This window comes from Leuresthes tenuis, unplaced genomic scaffold (assembly GCF_036924035.1).
Source record: "Leuresthes tenuis unplaced genomic scaffold, fLeuTen1.0.hap1 SCAF_13, whole genome shotgun sequence".
In the NCBI taxonomy this organism is placed as follows: Eukaryota; Metazoa; Chordata; class Actinopteri; order Atheriniformes; family Atherinopsidae; genus Leuresthes; species Leuresthes tenuis.
Genome location: NW_027325367.1, coordinates 8,026,801 through 8,049,136, shown reverse-complemented (window position 1 = coordinate 8,049,136; position 22,336 = coordinate 8,026,801). Strand labels below are relative to the sequence as shown.

General features: G+C 39.9%; 2 protein-coding genes across 6 annotated transcripts in view; one reads left to right on the top strand and one right to left on the bottom strand.

Annotated features, from left to right (window-relative positions):
• Window positions 1–3,275, top strand: part of extl3 (exostosin-like glycosyltransferase 3) — a 28,148-nt gene extending 24,873 nt beyond the window's left edge. For both annotated transcript variants that reach the window (XM_072362731.1, XM_072362732.1), the window contains exon 6: window positions 315–3,275. In XM_072362731.1, coding sequence (XP_072218832.1) covers window positions 315–524 — 210 coding nt within the window. In that variant the 3' untranslated portion in view covers window positions 525–3,275. The remainder of the gene's footprint in view (window positions 1–314) is intronic.
• syt14b (synaptotagmin XIVb) lies at window positions 1,155–20,722 on the bottom strand. Of its 4 annotated transcripts, none has more exons than XM_072362735.1 (9): window positions 20,684–20,722; window positions 16,848–16,895; window positions 12,003–12,149; window positions 8,706–8,843; window positions 7,915–8,177; window positions 7,204–7,641; window positions 6,920–7,100; window positions 6,519–6,575; window positions 1,155–5,731 (listed from the first exon to the last, which is right to left on the bottom strand). In XM_072362735.1, exons 1-9 carry the CDS (start codon window positions 20,694–20,696, stop codon window positions 5,415–5,417), a joined length of 1,602 nt encoding a protein of 533 aa, XP_072218836.1. In that variant the 5' UTR covers window positions 20,697–20,722; the 3' UTR covers window positions 1,155–5,414. The 4 variants fall into 4 exon arrangements, with proteins under 4 accessions (XP_072218836.1, XP_072218837.1, XP_072218834.1 ...); XM_072362736.1 differs by having other exon boundaries at window positions 7,915–8,174; XM_072362733.1 differs by lacking the exons at window positions 12,003–12,149; window positions 16,848–16,895; window positions 20,684–20,722 and adding an exon at window positions 9,039–11,706.
• Window positions 20,723–22,336: the final 1,614 nt, after the last annotated feature.

Sequence of the window (22,336 nt, the reverse complement as noted above, 5' to 3'; positions counted from 1 at the left end):
TTACCAAGTTCTGAAACCTTTATTTAAGACCTGGAATCTTTCCCACTTAGGAGCCCAAAACTCTTCCATTTTGCTCCTTTTTACAATCCATAACCATACAAACATATATTATTGAAAAGTTTCAAAAGAATGTTTCATCTTTATGCCTATTTAAAATATTTTAGTTTTTGACCTAGTGATGACATTTTTGACAAAGGTTGTATGATTGATTGCGATTTAAGCTGCTTACCTGGTTTGTATATCACATTATAAACATGGAATAGATGCATTTAAAAGTAAATTCCATACACTTATGGTCTTACTGTTTGTTCCAGGTAACCTCTCGTTGGACTTTCCGCTGCCCCGGCTGCCCTCAGGCTCTTTCACACGATGACTCACATTTTCACGAGCGCCACAAGTGCATCAACTTCTTCGTCAAGGTTTACGGTTACATGCCACTGCTGTATACACAGTTTCGTGTGGACTCTGTGCTGTTTAAGACTCGTTTACCCCACGATAAGACCAAATGCTTCAAGTTCATTTAGCAAGGTGTCGAGCAACTCAGCAGAGAGCCCAAAAGCAGAGTGGACAGAAGGACTGGAGGTATTTAAAGAGAACTGCAGCTCCCAGTAAAAGCAGTGATGAAGATTGATGGATGGATTGCAGGATAAATGCACAGGAGGTAACTTTGAGGCTCAGATTTTGCAGAGATGGATTGACCAGTTAACCTTAACAGCTGTCGGCTGTTGGTCCACAAATCTACTGAAAGTTTAAAGAGTGCAAGCTGAAAGGGACTTCTGCAAAGAAAATAAGCCTTTTCAGTCACCCCTCTTTCTTTTTGCTCTTCAATCATGCTCAATCATCAACCACTAACTACAGATGTCATTTGCACCTCTTACCTGCCTGCTAAGCAAAGGAGGCGCCTGTACACAGTGTACAAAAAAAAAACTCACACAGGTTAAAGTATACCTGAGTGTGCAGATAAATAACTGATGCCAACAAGCTCACAGTTTCAACTGTGAGCAGTTTCCAGTTCCAAACTGTATTCTTGTACATGTACGCGAGAGAAGCACTGATGGTCAGATGTATTTTATTGAACTCTTTCTTTTTTTTTTTTAAATCATGTTGTTTAACTGTGTAAATTCCTATGTGGAGTGAACATTTTTCAGAACCTCTGCCGGTGGGGAATTAGAACAGGACTGGACTTCAAGTGACGTGTAAAACCGCTCAGCCCAATCATGTTTATGCAGCGTTAAGTGCTCATGAGGGAATTCACTTCAGCGGTCACCATAATGCCTCAAATCTTGCCCTGAAAACCAGCCATCACTCATCGTCATTTGATTATGCATAGATGATCGGCGCTCTGTGCACGTGAAATTTTTTTTATTATTATTCTGTGGGCTGTTTACTGACTGTAAAATTGGCCCAAAGTTGAAAAAGTCAACGTTTAAATGTGGAATATTTGATTCATCTGTTACATTGCCCATAGTTAAAAACAACAGCTGCCAAAATCTATAAAAAAAAGAAAAGGCTTTGATGTTAAGACTGTAATTATGAAGAATGTTATCAGTTATTTGTACATCTAGAAATAAGGAAAAAAACTTAAAAAGAACATTCTGATATTTGATGATTACACTTGCTTGCTTTCTGGTGGAGATCAGTTCATCTGTCCAATTGGCTGTTAATTCTACAACCACAGCAAACAGTTGGTGAGAGGAGGGGAAACCTGCCAAGCTTTGTCAAAGGGTAACATATACCACCTAATAGCATCTATAAAGCTCACTAATTAATGCATTAATATCTGATTTTATTGATGGGTTGATGTCTTGTGTCACAATATTTCTCAGCTCTTAAATAGTTCCCAGGCAATCCTGCAGAAACTCCTGGAAGTTAATGGTCCCAGTCAAGAAATAGTCCAGCACACAACCACTTATAAACCACAAGTTGTCTCTTTGATTCTTTAGTTTCATTGTGGTTAAAACTAATGAGAGCTTCTGTGTTAATATTTAGGTTTTATTGCTGCTGGCCCTGTTTTTATACTAAGCTAACCGATTTTACTGCTAGTATGTTCATGTAATTCTCCTTCAGAAAGCAAATAAGCATTGCCCCTAAAATGTAGAAGGGTTCTTTTGAATGTACAACCAGCTCTGTCTTTGCAGAACAATTAGACATTCCCCACCATCATGTTGTCCCCCTACATAGAACCTTCTCACCTCAGACAGAATCATCACCTTACAGTGTCGCCATATTGGTTCCACTTTGTCTTATACCTTTGCTTGATGAATGTTTTCTTTGCCAAATAGGTACGACGTCTGCAGCTTTACAGTGTAATTTGCAGGGTGCTTGCTAAAGGGATGCAGTCTGGTACACCCATATCCACCCTGTATGGTACTTCAGTCGGACCACTGGAGCCTAACCTATTATGTATTATAAATCCTTCATTTGACTTTCTCAGCTCCTGTAATCTGAACAAAAGACTAACTTTAAGAAGGTATTCAAAGTTTATTTTCTCCAGTGTGTTTTCTTTGAGGATGATTTTATGAAACACAAACTCTCACTTATACACGGTTCTTGTATATTTATTGAATATATTATTAAAAAAGTTGGGTTTTTTTCAACTGAGACATGCAATAAAATGACAACACAGTTTATTCCTAATCGCACAGATCCCAAACTGATGAAGTAACTTCGTAGCCGATGAAAACATATTGTGCCTCAGATTGGGGTGTTTTTGAAGCTGAATCTCCACCTTCTCCAGATGGCTACAACTACTCTGTAATACCACCAGTGACATACTAATACTGAATCAGGCCCATTTACCTTGGAGAGATAAACCAGGAGCCGTTAATGTGGTGTAAAATGACCAAAACAAAGTTTCCGCTCTCCCTTGCTGCACCAAACTTGAAAAACCAGCCTGGCTTCAAACCTCCTCACATCTGAGCACTTTCATTTTAGCTCCAGGGGCCTCATAATTAACTGTCAGGCTCTAAACAAATCCTCGGGGCTCGGTTTGGGTCAGCTGTTCCTCCCATACCTGCGGTTCGCCCCCAGCCCTCAAGGATCTGTGGCACAGCTGGTTTGGGGCTTGGGGCAGAATAAATATGAAGGCTGCAGTCACTCTGCAAGGTGTACAGAGGAGTGAAACTGTAATCCTGAGTCTGATCACAGCTGTGGGGCTCCAGCCAACTGCAACACTCTTTGTGCTGTACCAGATTAATGACTGACGATACCGTCAAACATACTATTGAAGGCCAGATGAATGGAAATAAAAACTCTACATTGTTTTAAAGAAAAAAGACTCCTGTCCTCATTCTACCTTTCAAAACATATTCCTGAAGTTATGAGTAGGTTTGTCCAAACCTTTGACTTGTACTTTAAGTTGTTATGTCTGACTTTTTTGGAAAAAAAAAAAGACTTGATGTTAGCTTCATACCCATTTGCACAAGGTTACCCTTGAATTAAGTCTGCAAGAAGAAAGGACTGCTGATCTATTTTTTTATTTTTTTCAACCCACTTTCATGTCTAAATACCCGAAGCTCAAAGGCTGCAGCTTGTTTAATTAACGGGAGAAAACAACAATTTACCAGTTCACAGGAAAGATTTCCATCGGCGTTTGTGGACTAGACTATCTCCTGCAAGGAGCCGGTTATTAGGCAATTTGCCGATATTCTAGGCCAGTCCAAGTCTTGGCCAAGAAATAGTTGAAGACATAACCTGTCGCACAACAGTTTAAAAAGAAGATGAGACAGTTGTCAGTATGTGAGCTTTTAACAAAAGCTACTGACTGTAATTGTAAATGGGCACTAAAGTTAACTGAGAGTATGTTTTTGATAGCTTCCCCTAAATGCTTTTAAGGGCTTCTTGTGCACAAAATGTGTCTAAAACAAAAGCCACGCATGTGATAAAAGCACTCCAGAGGCTAATTCCTCACTTGAGGGGAGAACTGTCAGGAATGTTGGACATCTGGTTTTCATTAAATTCTGTAAAATGATTTTTCAGTTAATTAAATATTACTTTGTAGAATTTTGACCCAGTGGAAGGAAAGTGAAGCGACGAGATGTGACTGCAGCAACCCTCACCCAGACGACGGCTTTAACCCTGACTTCATTGGGACGAGGAGAAAGAAATATGCATCCCACACCCCTAAGCTTCAGCCAGCTGGAAGAGGGGAGAGGGTTGTGTTCAAGACACTGAAACAAGGGTGTGGCTGTGAAGTCTTCAGTTATCCTCTGGGGTATTTTCTGATTCATAGCTGCTCCTATAGATCAGAGTTTAAACTTTGTCCCGGATATGACCTTGCAGGTATAACCCTCACATTTCTGGATGATGTATATACTCTTTTTACATTTGATGTGAGCCTTTATTTAATAAAACATTTCCCACACGCTTTAAATCAGAGAAGTAGGATTGATCTTTTTTTACTGTAACTTTGTTTCCCCACGCCAACTCACTCCACAGCAAACACAGCTGAGACTGTCAGCACCACTGCCTCAGAGACTGCCAGGTTTATTGGACTGCGCAGGCTTTTGCATATTCCTCCTCAGCAGGGAGCACCGTGTTTCTACATGAATGAACATGGCTGAGTTGTCAGAAGGCTGAATGGTGAAACGGGCTCAATCAGTATTACACAGGAGAAGAATCAGTTCCAAGAAAGAAGTGCATTCCTCTTGTTTAAAGTGGCGTCAGATGCATAGGGTACTCCGTTATGCAAGACCACGATATAAAGACTAAGAGCTGTCTTTGTGTAATACCCATATTACTGTGAGGTCATGACTGATACTCCAAGAAGATGAAAAGGACGATCAATGAACAGATCTTGCATAATGTAATGTGCATGTAAACACTGTACAAAGCATAGCTTTTAGAAATAATTGCAGCATGTTGTAGGCCTTTTGTAACAGTCCTCTCATGGCATTCTCTTTTGTCAGTGGCTACGACTTACAGAGAAATGTTCGGTATGCTGGTGGCAACTGAAGCCCAGAAGAAATAGGAAGGAGTCTGCCAGTCCTGGACCGAGCTCTTTGGTCCAAGATTCAAAGACATAAATAGTTTGGAAGTGTCTTGACGTTGTCCTGTAAACAGTTAGTGTACATGCAGATTTTGCTGTAGGCAGAATCAGTAGAAAATGATCTGTTTCCTTCTGCACTTGCTCAGTTCACATTCATTAAAGAGTTAGTCACTTTCAGTCTGTCAGTAAAGAAAGAAGGAGTTCAACACCCCCACCCATGAAGTCAGACTTCCTGCCTCAGAGAAAAGTGGCAGATTAAAGGGAATCCACGCAATCTGGCAGTGAAGACTGGGAAGCAATGCCCATTCTCACACCTGGATGCAAAACACACAAGAACACACATCTTACATGGTGCTGCCTGCTCTCCCAAAGTTCTCAATGTCCAGGGAATGCTTTGAGTGTAGATTCAGTCTTTCGAAATCTTCTCCTATGTGTCGGTGAGTGTGTGCCAGTGGCAGACCTGCTGTCCCTCGGCCTCTCTCATCTCTGTCCAATGGGACTGCTGATCCTCGCTGGTGCTGTTGTGGCCCAGGGACACCCAGCCAAGCCTCTCCCTGGGCCTCATGCTGCTTCGCCGGCAGAACACCGAAATCACCAGCGACACCTCAGAAAGCTGAAAAAGCGCCACCTGGAACACAAATGTCTCCTTGTAGGTGGGGTTGGGCTGACCACGGCACACGCCTGTCTTGCACTTGGTCATCTCCTTCCCCTTGGAGTCCAGCATGGTGAGCTTCACATAAGTGTCTGAAAGGAGGTGCAGGAGAAAAGTGAGACAGTGCCATCAAGTGGTTCGAAATGAGCACTGCAACACAAAATCACAAGCAGGGAAGCATTTAAAGTGGTCGTGCACCATAATTATCCATTTAGAAATAAAGGTAAATGGAATTTATTTTGGCTTACTCACAGATTTTTGTCTGAAAAACATCAACTTTAATTTCCAGGGATAAGATTTTTTACTATAACTGCATTCTGCTGAGGAAGTCTTTACATTGTGTTCTACATCTATTTTTCTTGAATAAATGTCCAAAATACATATTTAAATGCTTATCTTACAACATTTTGTCAAGTAAACGTTTATGCAAAACAACAAACAATTACCTAAAAAAATAATGCATAATTTACATATTTAAATGTTACCATGTAGTTTATATTATTCTTATTGTGAAATTTATCTGTTAGAAATATTATTGTTCTAATTGACTCCTATTAAAAATATATGGAATTTAACAACACACATCTTAACAGACTAAATATGTATCTTTAAGACTATATTAACCTTTCCTCAGACAGTTCAGTAATTAACAAAAAGTTTCTGTTTTCTTTATCTCTGTATTCTGAAAGTTTTTTCACCAGGATGTTTGTCTACACATCATTCACAGCCTGACTTACAGAACATGTGATTTTTTTATTCCAGCTGTTGACAGTAGTTTTACAATCAATCAACAGTCAAGTCTTTTTAAATGTAGTCAAACCTCACTGCCCTAACTTACAAACTCCCAGATAATGAAAAGGTCATTCATTTTTGCCTTACCTCTTATGATATACAGCTGTCCCCTCACAAAGTGCTTTACACAACAAAACAGACCATCTGTAGAAAACACCACAGCACACGCGACATTGGAAAGAAGAAAGAGATGTAGTTTAAAGAGTGTGAATTAGTCCAGAAGGTCAGATTTCATGGGACCTGTGACGTACAGCAGATGCTTTGGCATTATGGTTATTAAAAAGTTGGTACTGTTCCCAGGGGACCTTCAAATGTATCGAAACCCAATTTGTTATTGAAGCATTCTGCTGGAAGTCTTGGCCATCTGAGCGGCCGAAACAAATATCCGACATATCAGCAACAACTGGGGAAGGAGCCTTTAAAGGATGAATATTTACAGCAAGCGAAACAAGAAATAAAGGCTCGGACATGACAGCTTTTGTACTTACTGACAGGTTTGTCTGACGCTGTGGTTTTGAAGTGGCTTCCCTGGATAACCTCAGCTGATAGCTGTCCTGTGGCAGAGTTGTAGATGAGGCCCAGGAGGATCTCTGGCAGGGATGAGTCTTCAGTGGAGCGGTAGGACAGAGCACCTGCACTGCGAGACACACTTACCATAGAGCCGCAACCCTGACGGGATAAAACACAGGGAGGAATATTTGAATAATGAGAGAAAGTGAAAGAAATGACAGAGCTGCAGCTACAACTAAACAAATTCACAATGTCTCCTCACTGTGAGTTCAGAGCCGGGCTCCAGGGTGACAGGAAGAGCGATCTTTCCCTGTAGGTTGAGCTTAGTCAGGTAGAACACTTTTTCCCCCAGGACTTTCTCCTTTTTCATCCGCCTGATGCTGTACAGGCGGAAGCGAACAGCGTAGTCCCCAAGGGTCTCCTGTTCCACCCTGGAAAACTTGAATGTTTCCGTGAAGACAGGACACGGGCCCTTCTGCACACCAGTCTTTGCCCGTTGCTTCTTGGTGGGCAGGAGGACCACGTGGACCTGCCACGAGATGTTGCCTGTCTGTTTCAGAGCAGGGATGTCGGTTGCGGCAGTGACCGTGACGGCCAGCCACTGCTCACTGGAGTCGTACTCGAAAGCAACGTCCAGCGTGCCGTATTTGGCGAGGGGCTCGGGCTCATAGGCTGCGGGGAGCTGATGACCAGAACCGTCCTGAGTGGATAGATAAGCAAAGAGGGTTTGTATTTGCTTTCTGCTTCTGACTGTTTCTGTATAGCTTGTATGGTTTTGCAAAATTTCACCATTTAAATAGAAAGAATAAAGACATTTCTTGACAAATCTTCCTCAACATCTTTTACAGGTATTACAAAGTGAGGTGAAAAGAGAATTTTCATATATTTTTTTACTGGTAAAACTAAAGAATTGGACTTTTGCGGTTTATATCAGAAATCAGGGAAAGTAAAGAAAGAGGAACTTTGTGCCCACCTCTGGGCCCAGAACTGCAGTGCTGTCACTGGGAATGTCCTCCTCGCAGCCTTTGTTGAGGTAGCTTTCTGTGTCCTGGTCCACGCTGGCCTCACTGGAGCAGCGAGGGCTGTCGCAGTGCTGCGGGGACGATGTCCTCCTGGCCCCTCGCTCGGAGCGGGAACGAGAGGACACTCGTGTCCCCGAGCGCTCGTCTTGGTACGGAGGAGGCTGGAGCTCGCTGACAGAGGAATTTTTCTTTATCCTCTGGATGCTGGTAGCTGCTGCCCGACGGTGGCAGAGAGGGATGCAAAAGGAGTAATGTGAGATGGAATGAGTGTTACAGGAGAATTAGTGTGCTCTGCAGAAATACTCATGAGTAATGCAGCATACAGTCCATCACAGAGTCAGCCTTAACCTCTAAAACTGTGCTGGACTCACAGCTGGGTCCATTTTCACAAAGTTATGATTATGTGTTGTAAGTCTTGACAAATTTCAAAAGTTTCAAGAGGTGTAAAATGTAGCATTAATGCATTAACACCTCCGTTTTGTACTGTTTAAATTGCTTATGTTTGCTAATGCAAAAAACAATCCTAATGCTTAATCCACGTACTAAAATTAAATGTAACATTCTGAACATCTGTTTTCTACAGTTATATATCTACTGCAGTTATTTTACTCCAACATCATTACATGCCATGCATTTATCTTTCTTAAAAAAATGTCCTCATACTGTGTCGAATTCATTCTAGGTGTATTTATTTCCTGCTGGTTGAATAAGATGGAAGTAGAGAACCCGTGTGTGCTCTCACTCTGTTCGCTGGAGGCCTCGCTGCTGTATCCTCCCTGCTCACTGGACTGTTTGCTCTTGCTGCTCCATGCAGATGTTGGGTTCTGCTGGGTCGAAGCCTCTGGGCCTTTTTCTTCTTCACTGTCTGACACATTTCCATCTGTACAGGACATATGAGAACGCAAAACTTAACATTTATGTTACAAACAGTAATGTGGGCAATATTCAAAGAAGTAGGAGCGAGTGTAGAAAGAGCGGCACACACCACTCTGAAAAGGTGGATTTAAAGGTAGAGGCTTGAAAGTATGACAGGATCCAAGAGTGGTGTTGATAGAGAGGCAGCACACACTCTAACCTTGGTTTCTTTTCTTTTTCTTCTTGCTTTTCTTGCCTGTGTCCTTCTTTTTATCCACATCTGAAGCTTTTTCAGATTTCTTTGAACTCTCCTTTGAGCCCTTCCCCTTCTTCTTATCCGACTTCTTCTTTTTGGCTGAAGAAGATCTAGACAGCTCGGCTTCTTCCTCATTGTCTGCCTCTCTCTCAGCTCCATCCTCCTCCTCTGCCTCTTTTTGCTCCTTCTGTTTTGATAACCCGATTTCAGTTTCACGACCAGCTGAAAGAGCAGGTTTATCACACTCTTCACTTTTTTGCTGAGCAGCTAACTGCTCACCACTCTTATTTTCTTTTGTGTCTTGCTCATCTTTGTTGGCTGTTGTCTCTGAGGCTTCGACGGCCTCCTCTTGCTCTGCCTCTTTGGATTCTTCTTTGTCTCTCTGAGCCTTAGCTTCTTTCTCCAGCTGCTTTTCTCTCCTCTCTTTTCTCCTCTGTTCTCTCCTCTCCTGTTGCTCCTTCTCCTCCTTCTTCCTCCTCTCTTCTTCTGCTAACTCAGCTTCTGTCTTTTTTACTCGCCAACATCCGTCCCTCCACTCCCATTCCATCTGGCTCTGATTACACTCTCTCTCTGTTGTATCACTGGCTTGGTTGCTTTTTGAGCCTGTGTGACCTGCATCTGAGTCTCGATTTATTTGCCACATGCTTTTATTACTAGATTTTCCCTCTTGTGTGGTGGCGGCCTGATCCGACTCCTGGTTCCCGCTGTTTTCCGCATCTCCCTCCTCCTGCACCTTGTTGATAATAGTAGTGACCTGCTCAGTCAGCTGGTCGCTGACAGCGTAAGTGGCATCGCTGACAGCAGTGGCAAGGTCGTCCACACGACTGGTGACTGAGTCCAAGATGGAAGAAATCTTGACAGACGGTAGAGTCTGCTGGAAGCTCTTGAAGAAGGCCATCTCTCAGTCAGGGATTCTGTCACACGCTGATCACTAGATTAGCTCATCAGAAGCACTGACATGGACATGTGGTCGTTAGCAGGGTGAGGTTCCAGCACCCCAGCGTGTGCTGAGATGAACATGCACACCAATAAAGTGACAGTAAAGATTACACTTGGCTGACGTCTGGTGTGCTGACATAATATGGGCTGTAAAACAGCAACTACTGTAAAAGAAACAAGAAAATCCTAAAATCTTAGCATAATTTACATCACAAGTTCAGTGCATGTGTAGAAAAGATTTGAATTTGTAAAGAACCAGTGAAAAAAAGACAAAATATGGTAAGAAAATAGAGGTGTTTTTCAAACATCTGTTCACAAATTTGACCTCATCTTTACGACTCAAACTGATTCGGTGGTCACAACTCAATTACACAACAAACTGTCCAATCAGAGGGCAGATGCAGATGACGAGAGCGTGAGTACGTCTGCATCTCAGGTAGGTTATACTTTATGATACTGTGGGAACGAAAGGCAACCATTTAATGTCCTGAGGATACAAGAAGCACATGGTTACTTAACTCTCACTCTAACAAAGTTCTCTATGTTTACCTTTGAAGTTGTTACTCACTTCCATGACCTGCAACAGAGCTGATGGCAACAAAACCATCTGCTCTCTAATTGGAGAGTTGGATTTGTGGTTGAGCTGTCATCACCCTTTCACTTTATGGAATAAAGACAGGGTCAAACTTCACCCTTTTAACATCAGAGTCACTCACAGTGTTTTACACCCTCTATTCTGCTCTGTATCTGTGAACAGATGTCTTCTAAGCACTATTGTCTAAGTTTCCTTGTGTCACTTCAGTTTTTTCCATTCACAAATAAAAACATCTTTTGAATATGCTCAAACTAGAATCCCTTAGCTTGGCCCTGGAACTCTGGAATCATTTGCAAACATTTATGTAGAAGCTCAAAATATTGCTGACTCTAATTTGAGCCCAGCAGATGACCCGCTGTGGAAGTGGCTTTTAACATTAATAAAGTTGTGTAATTTCAGCTGTAAGTTGACATGTGAACCAGAAAAAAATTGTGGCGCTAACATAATTTGCATTCATAAAAAATACAACAAAGCAGTTGAAGAATGAACAAAACAACATGATTCCTCAGCGTGGCTTTCTCAGGAAAAATATCAAGCAATAAAGTTTATACCAGCAACATCTGCCTGAAAAGTAGGGAATGAGGCATTAAAAGAAAAGGAAAGGTGTTAAATGCACCTCAACGAACATGTCACCATTAAATAGGTTAGTCTGCAACAGGTCAGTGACATGACGTGCTATTAAAAGGCATCCCAGAATCCTTCAGAAATAAAGAGATGGAAGACTTTACCACTTTGCATAGGCAACTAGTTAAATAGTAGAAGAATAATGAAATTCTAAATAATATTACAAGGATTTGGGGGATTTTGTAATCTAAATTGAAAAAAATAATTAAAGTCTCTGCAAGTGTGGCACAAGACTGACAGCAAATATTAAGTGGGATGATTATTTGGCCATCAGGCAGGGCAGCATATAAAGAAAATACAATTCTGTGGTTTGAATTACTTCCTGGGAATACGTCTGAAAAGCCTTGACAGAAAACGCAGCTTGATGCTTCATCCTCAAATAAAACATAAAACTCCATCATGCAAAGAAAAATAAACAAAGACTGAGCAACATCAGCACCTTCTATGGGCATGAGCTTGTTAAATTTAGACCGAGTTAAATGACAAACTGTCCAGATGATAAAGATTTAAAAGTTCTTTTATAAATCATGAATGATGTGCTCTCTTACAAGCAGCCCAAATGATGCATGCATGTGTGCACATGGCATGAAAAACCTGCACATCTGCTGGAAAAATAGTTTCTCCAGCAGATGTGCAGGTTTTGCTTGCAATGAAAAACCACATGAAGCATTCAGGGAATCAAGACAGAAAAAATACAAAAACGCCAATAACCATATTAATATGTGAGTAGATGCGGCCAGTGTGGTGAAATCTGTCAGAGTGTTGAGTACCTTGATGGTTGTTCTTATAGCCACTGAGATGTGGCAAATTGTCAGGACTTTCCACGGACAGTTTGTTGCTGAGGTAAAGAAAAAACAGAGCCATCAACGCCATGAAGGCTGCAATGGAAGACAGGACACCCAGAAGCTCAGGAGAGACTGAAGAGGGCGAGAAGCAAAGAGAGACAGAAAAAACAACAAAAATTAGAGTAGCATGGCTAATACTGAATATAAAGGACTGCAGAAGTCAACCATCTTATTTTCTAAGAGAAAAGTTGTCTTATGGCTGTGGATAAAAGCCCGTAAAGATGGCTGCGAGCTGAAAAAAGCAGCAAACAAACTGATTTGATAGCAGGAATAATCATGTTTGATGATAGGCATCTAACATTTGATTAAAGCTCCTCAAATTTTCTCTTGACAGGGGAGAATTAGCTATTGTTTTTTTAAACAGGCAGTGTTCCTTCCACTTCAAAGGCATACCAGATATAATCTACAGCGCTGTATGTAGGCCAACCATACTTCATGTAACCGTGCAGCCCTGTGCTATTTTTATTAGAGCCTCAAAGGAACTGTTTCTGACAGAAAAGCAGACACTGTTAAGCCAGAGAAACCAAACTGGGCCCGCATTTACGAGACTACCACGCAGACACGCCATTGTGTAATAGATGAGGAAAAGGGGAGGTTGGTGTACAATGAAGCATGAACAGCATTTCCAAAGATCAAATGCCTCAATGGAAAGGGCAGCTTCTGAAATAAAGGACACTGCAGGCTATGGTTTCTGATAGCAGGTATGTGTTTTTAGTTTAAACGCTTGAGGCACATAATGTGGTCGTGATAAAGCTTGATCCCAGCACATCAAAGAATATAACCTTATTGTTTTATCTCAAAGGCTCAGATGGGTGTTTTCAAGCAACCAAATTCCCCAAAAGGGATTTGTCCAATTACAGATCAACAGCTAGGCATGACAGGCTCGTGAGGTTTAGAGTGTGGTAAAAAAAATATCAAGCAAAGGCCTTGAAGACAAAAACAGATTTTTTTATTTATTTGTTTGACAATTTCTACTCTTTATCTGAAACTTTTTGCCCTTATACACTTCAGTTAGTTTTGCTTCCTGCACTTCTGTTCCCTCACACCTGTTTTAAGGCAGTCTGTTACTCCACAGCTGTGTTCAGTCAGTCATTAGACTCTCGTATACTCCCCCCTCCGGTCACCTTTCAGTTTCCAGTCCTCAGGGAGTCTTGGCTCTCTCTCTAGTCAAGCTTGATCACCACTTCAGCTCTGTCATTGGCTATGTTCACATGTACAGCAGCATTCAGACTATTCACTATATTCTAAATGAAATTACAGTGTTTCCTTGAGTTGCATATAGGACATTCAATTCAGATTTGCCGTTTACATATTACAGAACACGGTGCGATTGATGAGCTATGGTCAAGGGTTCCTATATATTTGCACCCATCCAAAGCATTCATTATACTCACTCAGTTATCTTTTCTAAAAAGTCAGATTTCCCAGTTTGTACCATTTCTCAATTCGGACTCCTGCATTTTATGTCAGTCCTGAAAAAGGACAATTTGTACAGTAAACAAACCTTTCTTTTGTTATTCTTTATCTGATAAAATATTTGATTAAGTACCTCAGATATTTGGTTAAAAAAAACTGTTTAAGTCATAATTATCTGATAGATTTCAGTTTGTTAATGCTCATGAGGAATCTTCCTCATACACCAGAGTAAATCATAGGAGTTCTGCAGAGTTCAGTGCTTGGACTCATTCTTTTCACTATATATGCTTCCATTAGGTAACATTATTAGACAGCATGGAATACATTTCCATTGCTATGCTGATAAAACTCACCTGTATTTATCTATGAGACCAGATTAAACCACACAAACACCTGGGTGACTGAGTTTTCTGCTTCTAAATTCAGATTTAACCCGAGCACATCAGGAAGAAATTGTCTAGCTATATAGTTACTCTGGGTGCCATTATCTTAGCTTCCAGTACTACAATGAGATAGCTTGGACTTATTTTTGAACAGGATCTGTCCTTTGACTCACATATAAAACAGCTTTCAAGGACCGCCTTCTTTCGCCTTCGTAATATTGCCAAAATTAGGAACATCCCAGAAAACCTAGAGCATGCATTTGTTTCTTTAAGATTGGACTACTTCAATTCTTTATGATTGGGATATCCAAAAGATTCTCTGAAAAGCCTACAGCTGATCCAAAATGCTGCAGCCAGTTCTGATGAGAACTAGCAGGAGAGATCACATTTCTCCAAAGTCTTTGCTTCTCTTCTTTTGCTCCCTGTCCAAAGAATAGATTTTAAAATTCTTCTCCTCACATACAAAGCTCTTAATGACCAAGCCGCATCAGATCTTAAAGATCTCATAATTCGATATTTTCCCAACATAGCACTTCGCACTCAGACGGCAGGTTTACTTGTGGGACACAGTTTCTAAAAGTAGAATGGGAGGCCGAGCATTCAGTTATCAGGCCCCTCTCTGTGGAACCAGCTGCCAGTTTGGGTTCAGGAAGCAGACACCCTCTATATCTTTCCTTTTTTTTAAAATAAAGCTTATGATTAGGTTAAAAATGTAATATATAAAAAATAATTTAACAACTGTAGCTGAACTGATCACTTGACAGATTAATCTTAGTTTACCAATTTTTTTTTCTCCTGACAAAAAAAAAAAAAAACAATACTTTGAAGCTCCTTAATTGTGAGTCTGGCTGCCACTATGTCTCATTTTTCCTGTGACTTTTGTGGCTGAAAGTACTCACAATAATAGTGTCATCATATCTATAGAGAACTTGAAAAATGTTGCTATCAAACTAGTTCATCTTAGTTAGTTTAGTTTGTTTTTTATGTCCTTTTTAAAATTAATTAAACAAAAAGAAAATTATATTCAATAATATTTAGATTTTATCAGCTGAGATAAAATCACAATATTATCATCTGGGTATTCTCAGCATGATATGGATATTATCAACGTTACATTCTTTTAACATCATTATTTTTATTCATACTGGTATACTGAGACAGGGCTAGCTGATTGACTATTTTCCTTTATCTTTTGTGGTAATACTGTATAATGATAGACAGTTAAAACATCGTCTTGGGTTTGGGAGTATTTTTTAGAACAGTTAACTAAAAAAAAAAAACTAATATTCAATATAATATTGTTTGTTCCAACAAAAACAGCGGTGCGGTTAAAGCCAAGCACATGGAGCTCATGGGTTGTGGCAGGTCTGCACTGAAATGCTCATAAAGCAAGCCAACATCTGATTAAAATGGGCAACAGAGTGAAAGTAGCCGTCTCCCTGAGCCCGCAAATTAGAACAGAAAAGAGGAAAACTGAGCTTTTTCAAACCTTCTGAAGACAAACTTAATGTATTATGGACACATTTGCCTCACCATGGAAAAAAGCAAGAGACCCCTGCAGCTTGAAAACCAGCACTGCCTGCTGCACACTTCCAACAAAATTCAAAAAAGTTCCCTGAAATGGCAAGAAAAGTGCATAAGAGCGCAATCTCCAAACGAATATCCTCTTTCAAGCCAGCTGTTCCAAAATAGATTGTAAATTACCAAAGAAGAGGAAGAAACAAAGTTGTCCTGCTCTGATGTAATCCAACATGTAATAAATCCCTCACATTTAGCTCGGTCCAGCACTTGTCAGGTTTAGATATCAACTCTCATTGACAGCCTTAGAGCTGATTGAGCCAGAATGACCTACGCAGCCACGGGCCTGCCAGCCGTCTGTCGAAAACCAACGGCTTATGGCTTTTTGCTCAAGGTTGTGCTGACACTTCATACATGGCCCTGCTCTGTAAATGTCAATGACAGATGAATAATTTAGACAGCAGGGTAACCTGATGCCTCCATTAATCTACCTTAGATACTGGAGCACTGTGGTAAGCCGGCCTTTGAAACAACTTATATGCCTGTTTTCTTAAATGATAACTATCATTTTCAGGAGTCTGATATTTTCCTTAACTGCAATTAACATTAAAGTGGCTTTTAAAACACTCTTCTTTCACCCTGCTTTGTCCTCATTGAGTGCGTGTACAATTTGCGTTCCTTAGCAGAATAAACAGATAAAAACATAACAGAAATCAAATGTTTTTTTTGCTGCTCGTGAACTGAGGGTGAACTCAAGACTCTGAGCTGAGCCTCAGGATTTAATCAGCCTGTTTTTCCAGGTAATGACTCCAACAAAGCTGCCTAACAAATTTTTAAAAGCAGTCACTGAACCATTCAATGTGAAAACAGAAATTAATAACAGCCCCTGAGAAATATGAGCGTGTGTACATGAAATGTTTCTGTTGAATAAAAACAAGGGAAAGTAATTACTATGTCAGGTATCTACAGTTAAAACGCAGATAGACTAAATGTCCTTGTTGTTCATTTACAAATATCTCTTTATATAATGACATCATTTTAAGATTTTAGACCACGGTGTACTTAAAAGTGGATGCTTGTCTGAAATGTGTAGCCAATCTGGATGTGTTGCTTACACATGGACCTCTGGAACGAAACACCCCCCCCACACTGAATAAATCATTCAGATACAGTTGCCTTCTTTCGCTGAGGTGAACTAAAACTTGATATGCTATGTATAATTCACAGAGAAACATTCTGCGTTCTGAGGTCTGTTAAAAAAGATCTAAATACCTATACATCAAGAAAGGTTCAGAGGCAACAACAAAGTTGAAATCTTGAGGAAAATATTAAGACGCACCAATCTTTGTTGCGTGGTGCAACAAAACCATCTAAAAATTTGAACAAGCATGCTTTTACAACTGTGTGCAGACACGTATTTACAAGGTCCCATCTGGTTGTAACATGGTCTTACTTCGTCTTGCACAGATGAGCTCGTGAACACCACAGTTTCTCCCACCACCTGGAAAACAGTGATATTAAAAATAGGGAGTCAGATGTAAAATTAAACAAAAGAAAAAGTTATTTCTAGTTGAACATATGCTCTATGCTCAGGTTAAATAAGCTGGCAGGTGTGCGAGTCGGCATGCATAAAGCTGATTAGCTGGAAACAAGTGGGACAACATGGCAGCTTTGAGATACTCTTATTTGCTTTACATGCAAAGAGTTGGAAATAATACTGACAATTTATTATGTATAAGGTAAGGAAAGTGGTTATCTTCATCTATTATAGTTACAAGAAGTTGTAACTTTTGGAGTAAGACATCTAGAGACTCATCCTGTCACAGTCACTGCACTTTTCAATTTCCATCCCGCTCGTGATTCCTTACTTTTCTACAGCACTCTCACTCACAAATGGTTGGAGTTAGCATTAAAGGTACATGGTTAGGGTTAGAATTAATGTACAAGCTTAGGTTAACGTGCTACAAAGTACATGGTTAGACAGTAACAAGAATCTTTACATAATGGTTCACACGTTATACTATTCATGGGTCGCAATTCCTGTCATGCCACATGAACGTTGTTCAACAGAAAACAACACCCAAAGAGACGTCGCAATTTACATTATAGCAATTAAGCAGACATTTTCATCCAAGGAGACTTACAAGAAACACCTTGAGGAGTCATGTGGGGTCCAATATCTTTCCCAAGGACACTCTAACAGGTGGACTGTTGAAAGTTAAGAGATCAACCTGCCAACACTCAAACAGAAGGATGCTCACTCTACCTCGTCAGCCAAGGCAGCCCAACCATGAATTGTGCCACCAGTCACACTACTACATTTTGGACATGTGGACAAACGTCCCGTTCACACACTATTCAGGTAAGAATGGGTTGCATTTAGAGATCCAAGCTCAAGAAGCTCTGGTTGGAACATTTTGCAAACAAAAACTGACTGACATCATATTCAACATATACAGGAAAAGGCAGTAATTCTGATCTAAAATAAATCACCGTGCATTAATCTTCATAAAAGCAGTAATTATCACTTTGATGCTTAATTTTTTTTCTTTTGAATAGCTTGTAACTCATAATAGGCAGGGGGCTGTAATTGAGTCCATAATGGAGCCTATGAATTACCCTCCATGAACTTTTGTTGCACAAAACTATCAAATAGCTAAAAAGCCTGGTTACAGCAGTCTCATAATTATCAGCTGGAACATCACTGCCATGAGTTTATCAGTTAAAAGAATGCCTCATCAAATTCTCACTATTTATTCTCTGACATTCTATGAAAATGTGCTTTATGTTTTGTGGTTTTACTGCACACCCACAGGCATTTACGCACCATCCCTCTGTGCTTAAGTATCGTATGATAAGCAGAGCACACCTTGGTTCTGAATGTGCGACGATTAAAAGATTAATGATAAGACATGGTAGTAGTGTCTTGGATTATACATTTCCAAATCTGTACCACACGCGTGTTCAACTGGGGAGACAATGTTTTAAGTCTTACAAGACCCATAAGAGTGAGGGGGGAAACGTTATTCTGAGGTGTACAGCTTCCCTCGCATTACAGACTGGATGCTTGAAGTGGTCTGAGGTATTGACTTGATGCCAGAGATCTGAGACAGAAACACCTTCTCTGGACTAATGCACACAAAAAGGTTTGGCAAAATGTATCAATTCTTAAAGTAATATCACTGCTTCCTTTAAAATCACACAAAACTTACAAGATGGCACAAACAGTTGTGAATATTCAGCATCCTCTTCTTCATACAAAACAGTCTATTAGAAAAATAACACTGGGGTCAGGGTTTAATAAATGTTATAAAGCATCAGCTTAGGCCGAGGGCCAAACTCCTAAAACCAATATTAAAAAACCCAAAGGACGATCAGTTATTTTGTTCTAATAGCCTATCAGAGTACCAGCCTATAATATTCAAATTAAACTGCTATTTATTTTTGAGTCAGACATGCAAATGATTTATTCTTTCTTATTTTACACAAGCAGTGTTTATACAGTGTACCCATCAAAAGAATACAGTAGGACACACCTAATGCACTTATTCCATGATAATGGACAAATTTTGGACAGAAGACAAAGGATGCAAACTGTAAAAGGAGAAAAAAATATTTCAACACATCATCAGATCTGATTACAGTTAAGGTTCTGCAATAATTTTTTGTTTGTTTGTTTTATTTCAATCCTTTTCTTAATTTTATTCTATTTCTCATTTATTCTTTGAGCTTCTGACCACGTGACTACACACTGAGGGTGCAAATAAATCCTTCCCTGTCTGAATGTGTTTCAACTTGAAATTGAGGAAATGTCACTAAATTGTAAGAAGCCATCAAACAAATCAAACACGTTAACAGGAAGGTATCATTTGAAATAACCTGTTGTACCCCTGTATTTTTTCCAAAATGAAAATGCAAACAAATAAATAGATAAACAAACAAACAAACAAAAGACCCACAAACAACAATGTGCAGATGCTTGAAAGGTAGCAAGCCATTGTAGTGTGTTTCAATTGGTCTCAAACATGTTTCTTAACTCTACAAATTCCAGTCAGTGTATTTAGTGTATCAAGCACCGGTTACTTGAGAAGAACACAAGTACTTATACTTCTTTCCTCTTTATTAATGCAACTTCATACTTCCTGCTCTGCTGCGTTTGTCAAATATGTACTCAATAGCCACCTGATGAATATAGATTTTGCATTAAAACCTGCAGATTAAAAGATGCAGATTAAAAAAAATTCAGAATTGGAGTCAATGTTACAGATTCATCCACACCTGCAGCAGCTGCAGCATGAAAATGCTTTGCAGACATTAACGCACCATGCACATATGTCCTCTGTGCTGCTGCTTATTATTTTGTTTGAGTATTTTAAGTTAGTTCACTTAATTCGGATAATCACATGAAGGAGCAGCATATGGGAATAATATTGGGACATCAAGATATAGCTGCACAATTCTTTAAAACCTTAATTAAAACAGCTCAGACTAGTGAGAGTGAATGGAGGACATTACATTTATCCGCCCCTGAGTTTCTGGTGTCCATGTCTTGGCACTGCTGGCAGGTCTTTAAACTCAGCACACCGATGCACGCAGGGCTGCACGTGACATTATCAGATTCCGTCTACAACGGGACAGTAGCAAGGCACGGGCCAACACTTTAATGCCAAGTGACTTTCATCAAAACGCTTTAGGAAAATCTCTCCATCGGTATGTGGGCAGTAATATTCGTTGTGAACATTAACAGTTAGGAAGAATATCGACAGCACGTGCTGTCCCGAAATAACGGTTAGAAGACAGCGGAGTGTTTTCTAACTCAAAAGGATCTTTTTCTGACGGGTAATACAACACCTGATTCATCCGCAGCGTCGTCTAGTTCTAAGTAAAGTAGAAGTCATGTGATGCTAAGTAGCAGTGTGCTAATATTTCTGGTTAATGTATTTAAATCAATCGATAAGGAGTCACGGGCGTGCCTTAATTAAGGTTTGCTAACGTCTGAAAAGGTGACTCGGCCAGTTAAAGCCCCGGGACCGTCTGTTTACTCGCCCATCACTTCACGTGCGCATCTCATGTACGGATCATAACGGTCCTGCATCAGTGCGGGTGTCCGCACCTCAGCATCAGCAGCCCTAGATAACTGTGTGTCCCAGCTCTGCGGTTTCTCGCGGCGTAAATTACAGATCAGCTGGATTTTCAATACAGTATTATTTTTTTCCCCACAGCGTTCTTATTCTGTCCCGAGCAAAGTTTAAAACGACTCCAGCTGGACACCTGAGCCCGAACACTTACCGTCAATCGCCATGATGCTCCGTCCCGGACTCTACCAACTGTGGGGGGGTGTGTTGGAGGAGGGAGGTCATTCATGTGCCAGTGGATGGTTTGTGTGAGAGTCGCACATTGTGAAGTTTCAGTGAGAAGAGCATTATGAGATATTTAAATTAGATACCCCATATTCAAAAATAGACACATCTTAGAAGTAGGACATACAAGTACAGCCTGTGTGTTACAGATTACAATTTGATGTATTATAGTGCCAACGGAAAGTGGCATCTCAAACCTTATTTATTATAGGCCTACTTTATGGTTAGTTTTTATTTCCAGTTCACACAGAACATTTAGTGCAACTCACACAGTACTAAAATATAACTATGAGTGTATTTAAATGGTTGGCACTTTCTACTTAAGCGCCACTGCATTTCTGAGGGACATTATTGTCCTGCATTTCAGACAGCTTTTGCATAAAGAACATCTGAAGGCTTGTTAAATATGATGCTTTGTTATAAGAAATGTAGAGTGATTAGTTCTATTAAGTTAATAATTTACTTGTATTGTAAAAATACCCCAAATTTCAGTCTTGTAGTAGTTGCTTTTATGTGTGGATTTGTAGACTGGTGGTTTAACAAAGTAATTAGTGGGATGGAGTGAACAATCTGGACGTCTTCAATCGTTGTTTTGTGAATTGATGCAAATAAAATGATCGATTTGAAGTGAGTGCAAGTGCTTTTACTTAAAATACTACATCCTCCTAATTGTACTGTGTTACACTTGTTTGCACAGTATTGCACAGAGTTCTTACCGATGCTGGAAAATGCATGAATTTAAATGTGATGTTTCTAAGGTTTGAAAAGTTCTTTAGTTTTGGATACAGTGTTTGAAACTGACTGAAACTGTAATTGCATTTATTTCATATAAACTGCTACCTGTCTAAACTAAAGTTCTCGATTCTCATATTTTCAATGGATGTATTATTGAAATTGAAGTGATTCATCAGACAGGTTAGACATGTTATAGAGGATGCCAAGTATACTTTAAGATATGGGACTCTTTGATTGGTCACTCTTCTGAAGAACACTTAAGGAAAAACATTAGTTTGGGTATTTACAGCACGATGACCTCTTATTTTATGTGAGGAGGAAGTAAAATAATCATTTTAAGTGTGTGCACTCCCAGGAATCATGTGAAAATTTCTGTAAAATCCAATTCTTCTGTTGAAAGCTTTTGAATTTGAGTGTTTGGAAAACACTACCGGCCACAGATGTTCTAGATATAACCTTTTTTGTAATACATAATTTTATGTACTTTTAACTTACTGTAATATTGCATTTAGTGATGTTACAGTATTTTTTGCATATTAACTTCAGATTTTTGTTATCAAAATGATATCGACACTCATCTACCATTCTTTTAGATACACATGAAAACTTTTATGCAGTCTCTGCCGTTAAATTTACTTTTATGAAACTTCTACATCATGACAGATAACATACTACAGCAACCCCCCCCCCCCCCCCCCCCAAAAAAAGGACAAAAAAGATGTACATTGACCAAGTTTCTCTTTAATAGTAAGTTCGTGTGGATAATCAGCACTATTGAAGAACACTGATTGTAACTACAAACTGAATATAGAGTAAATACAGTGTAGAAACGGTCAGTAACCACCCG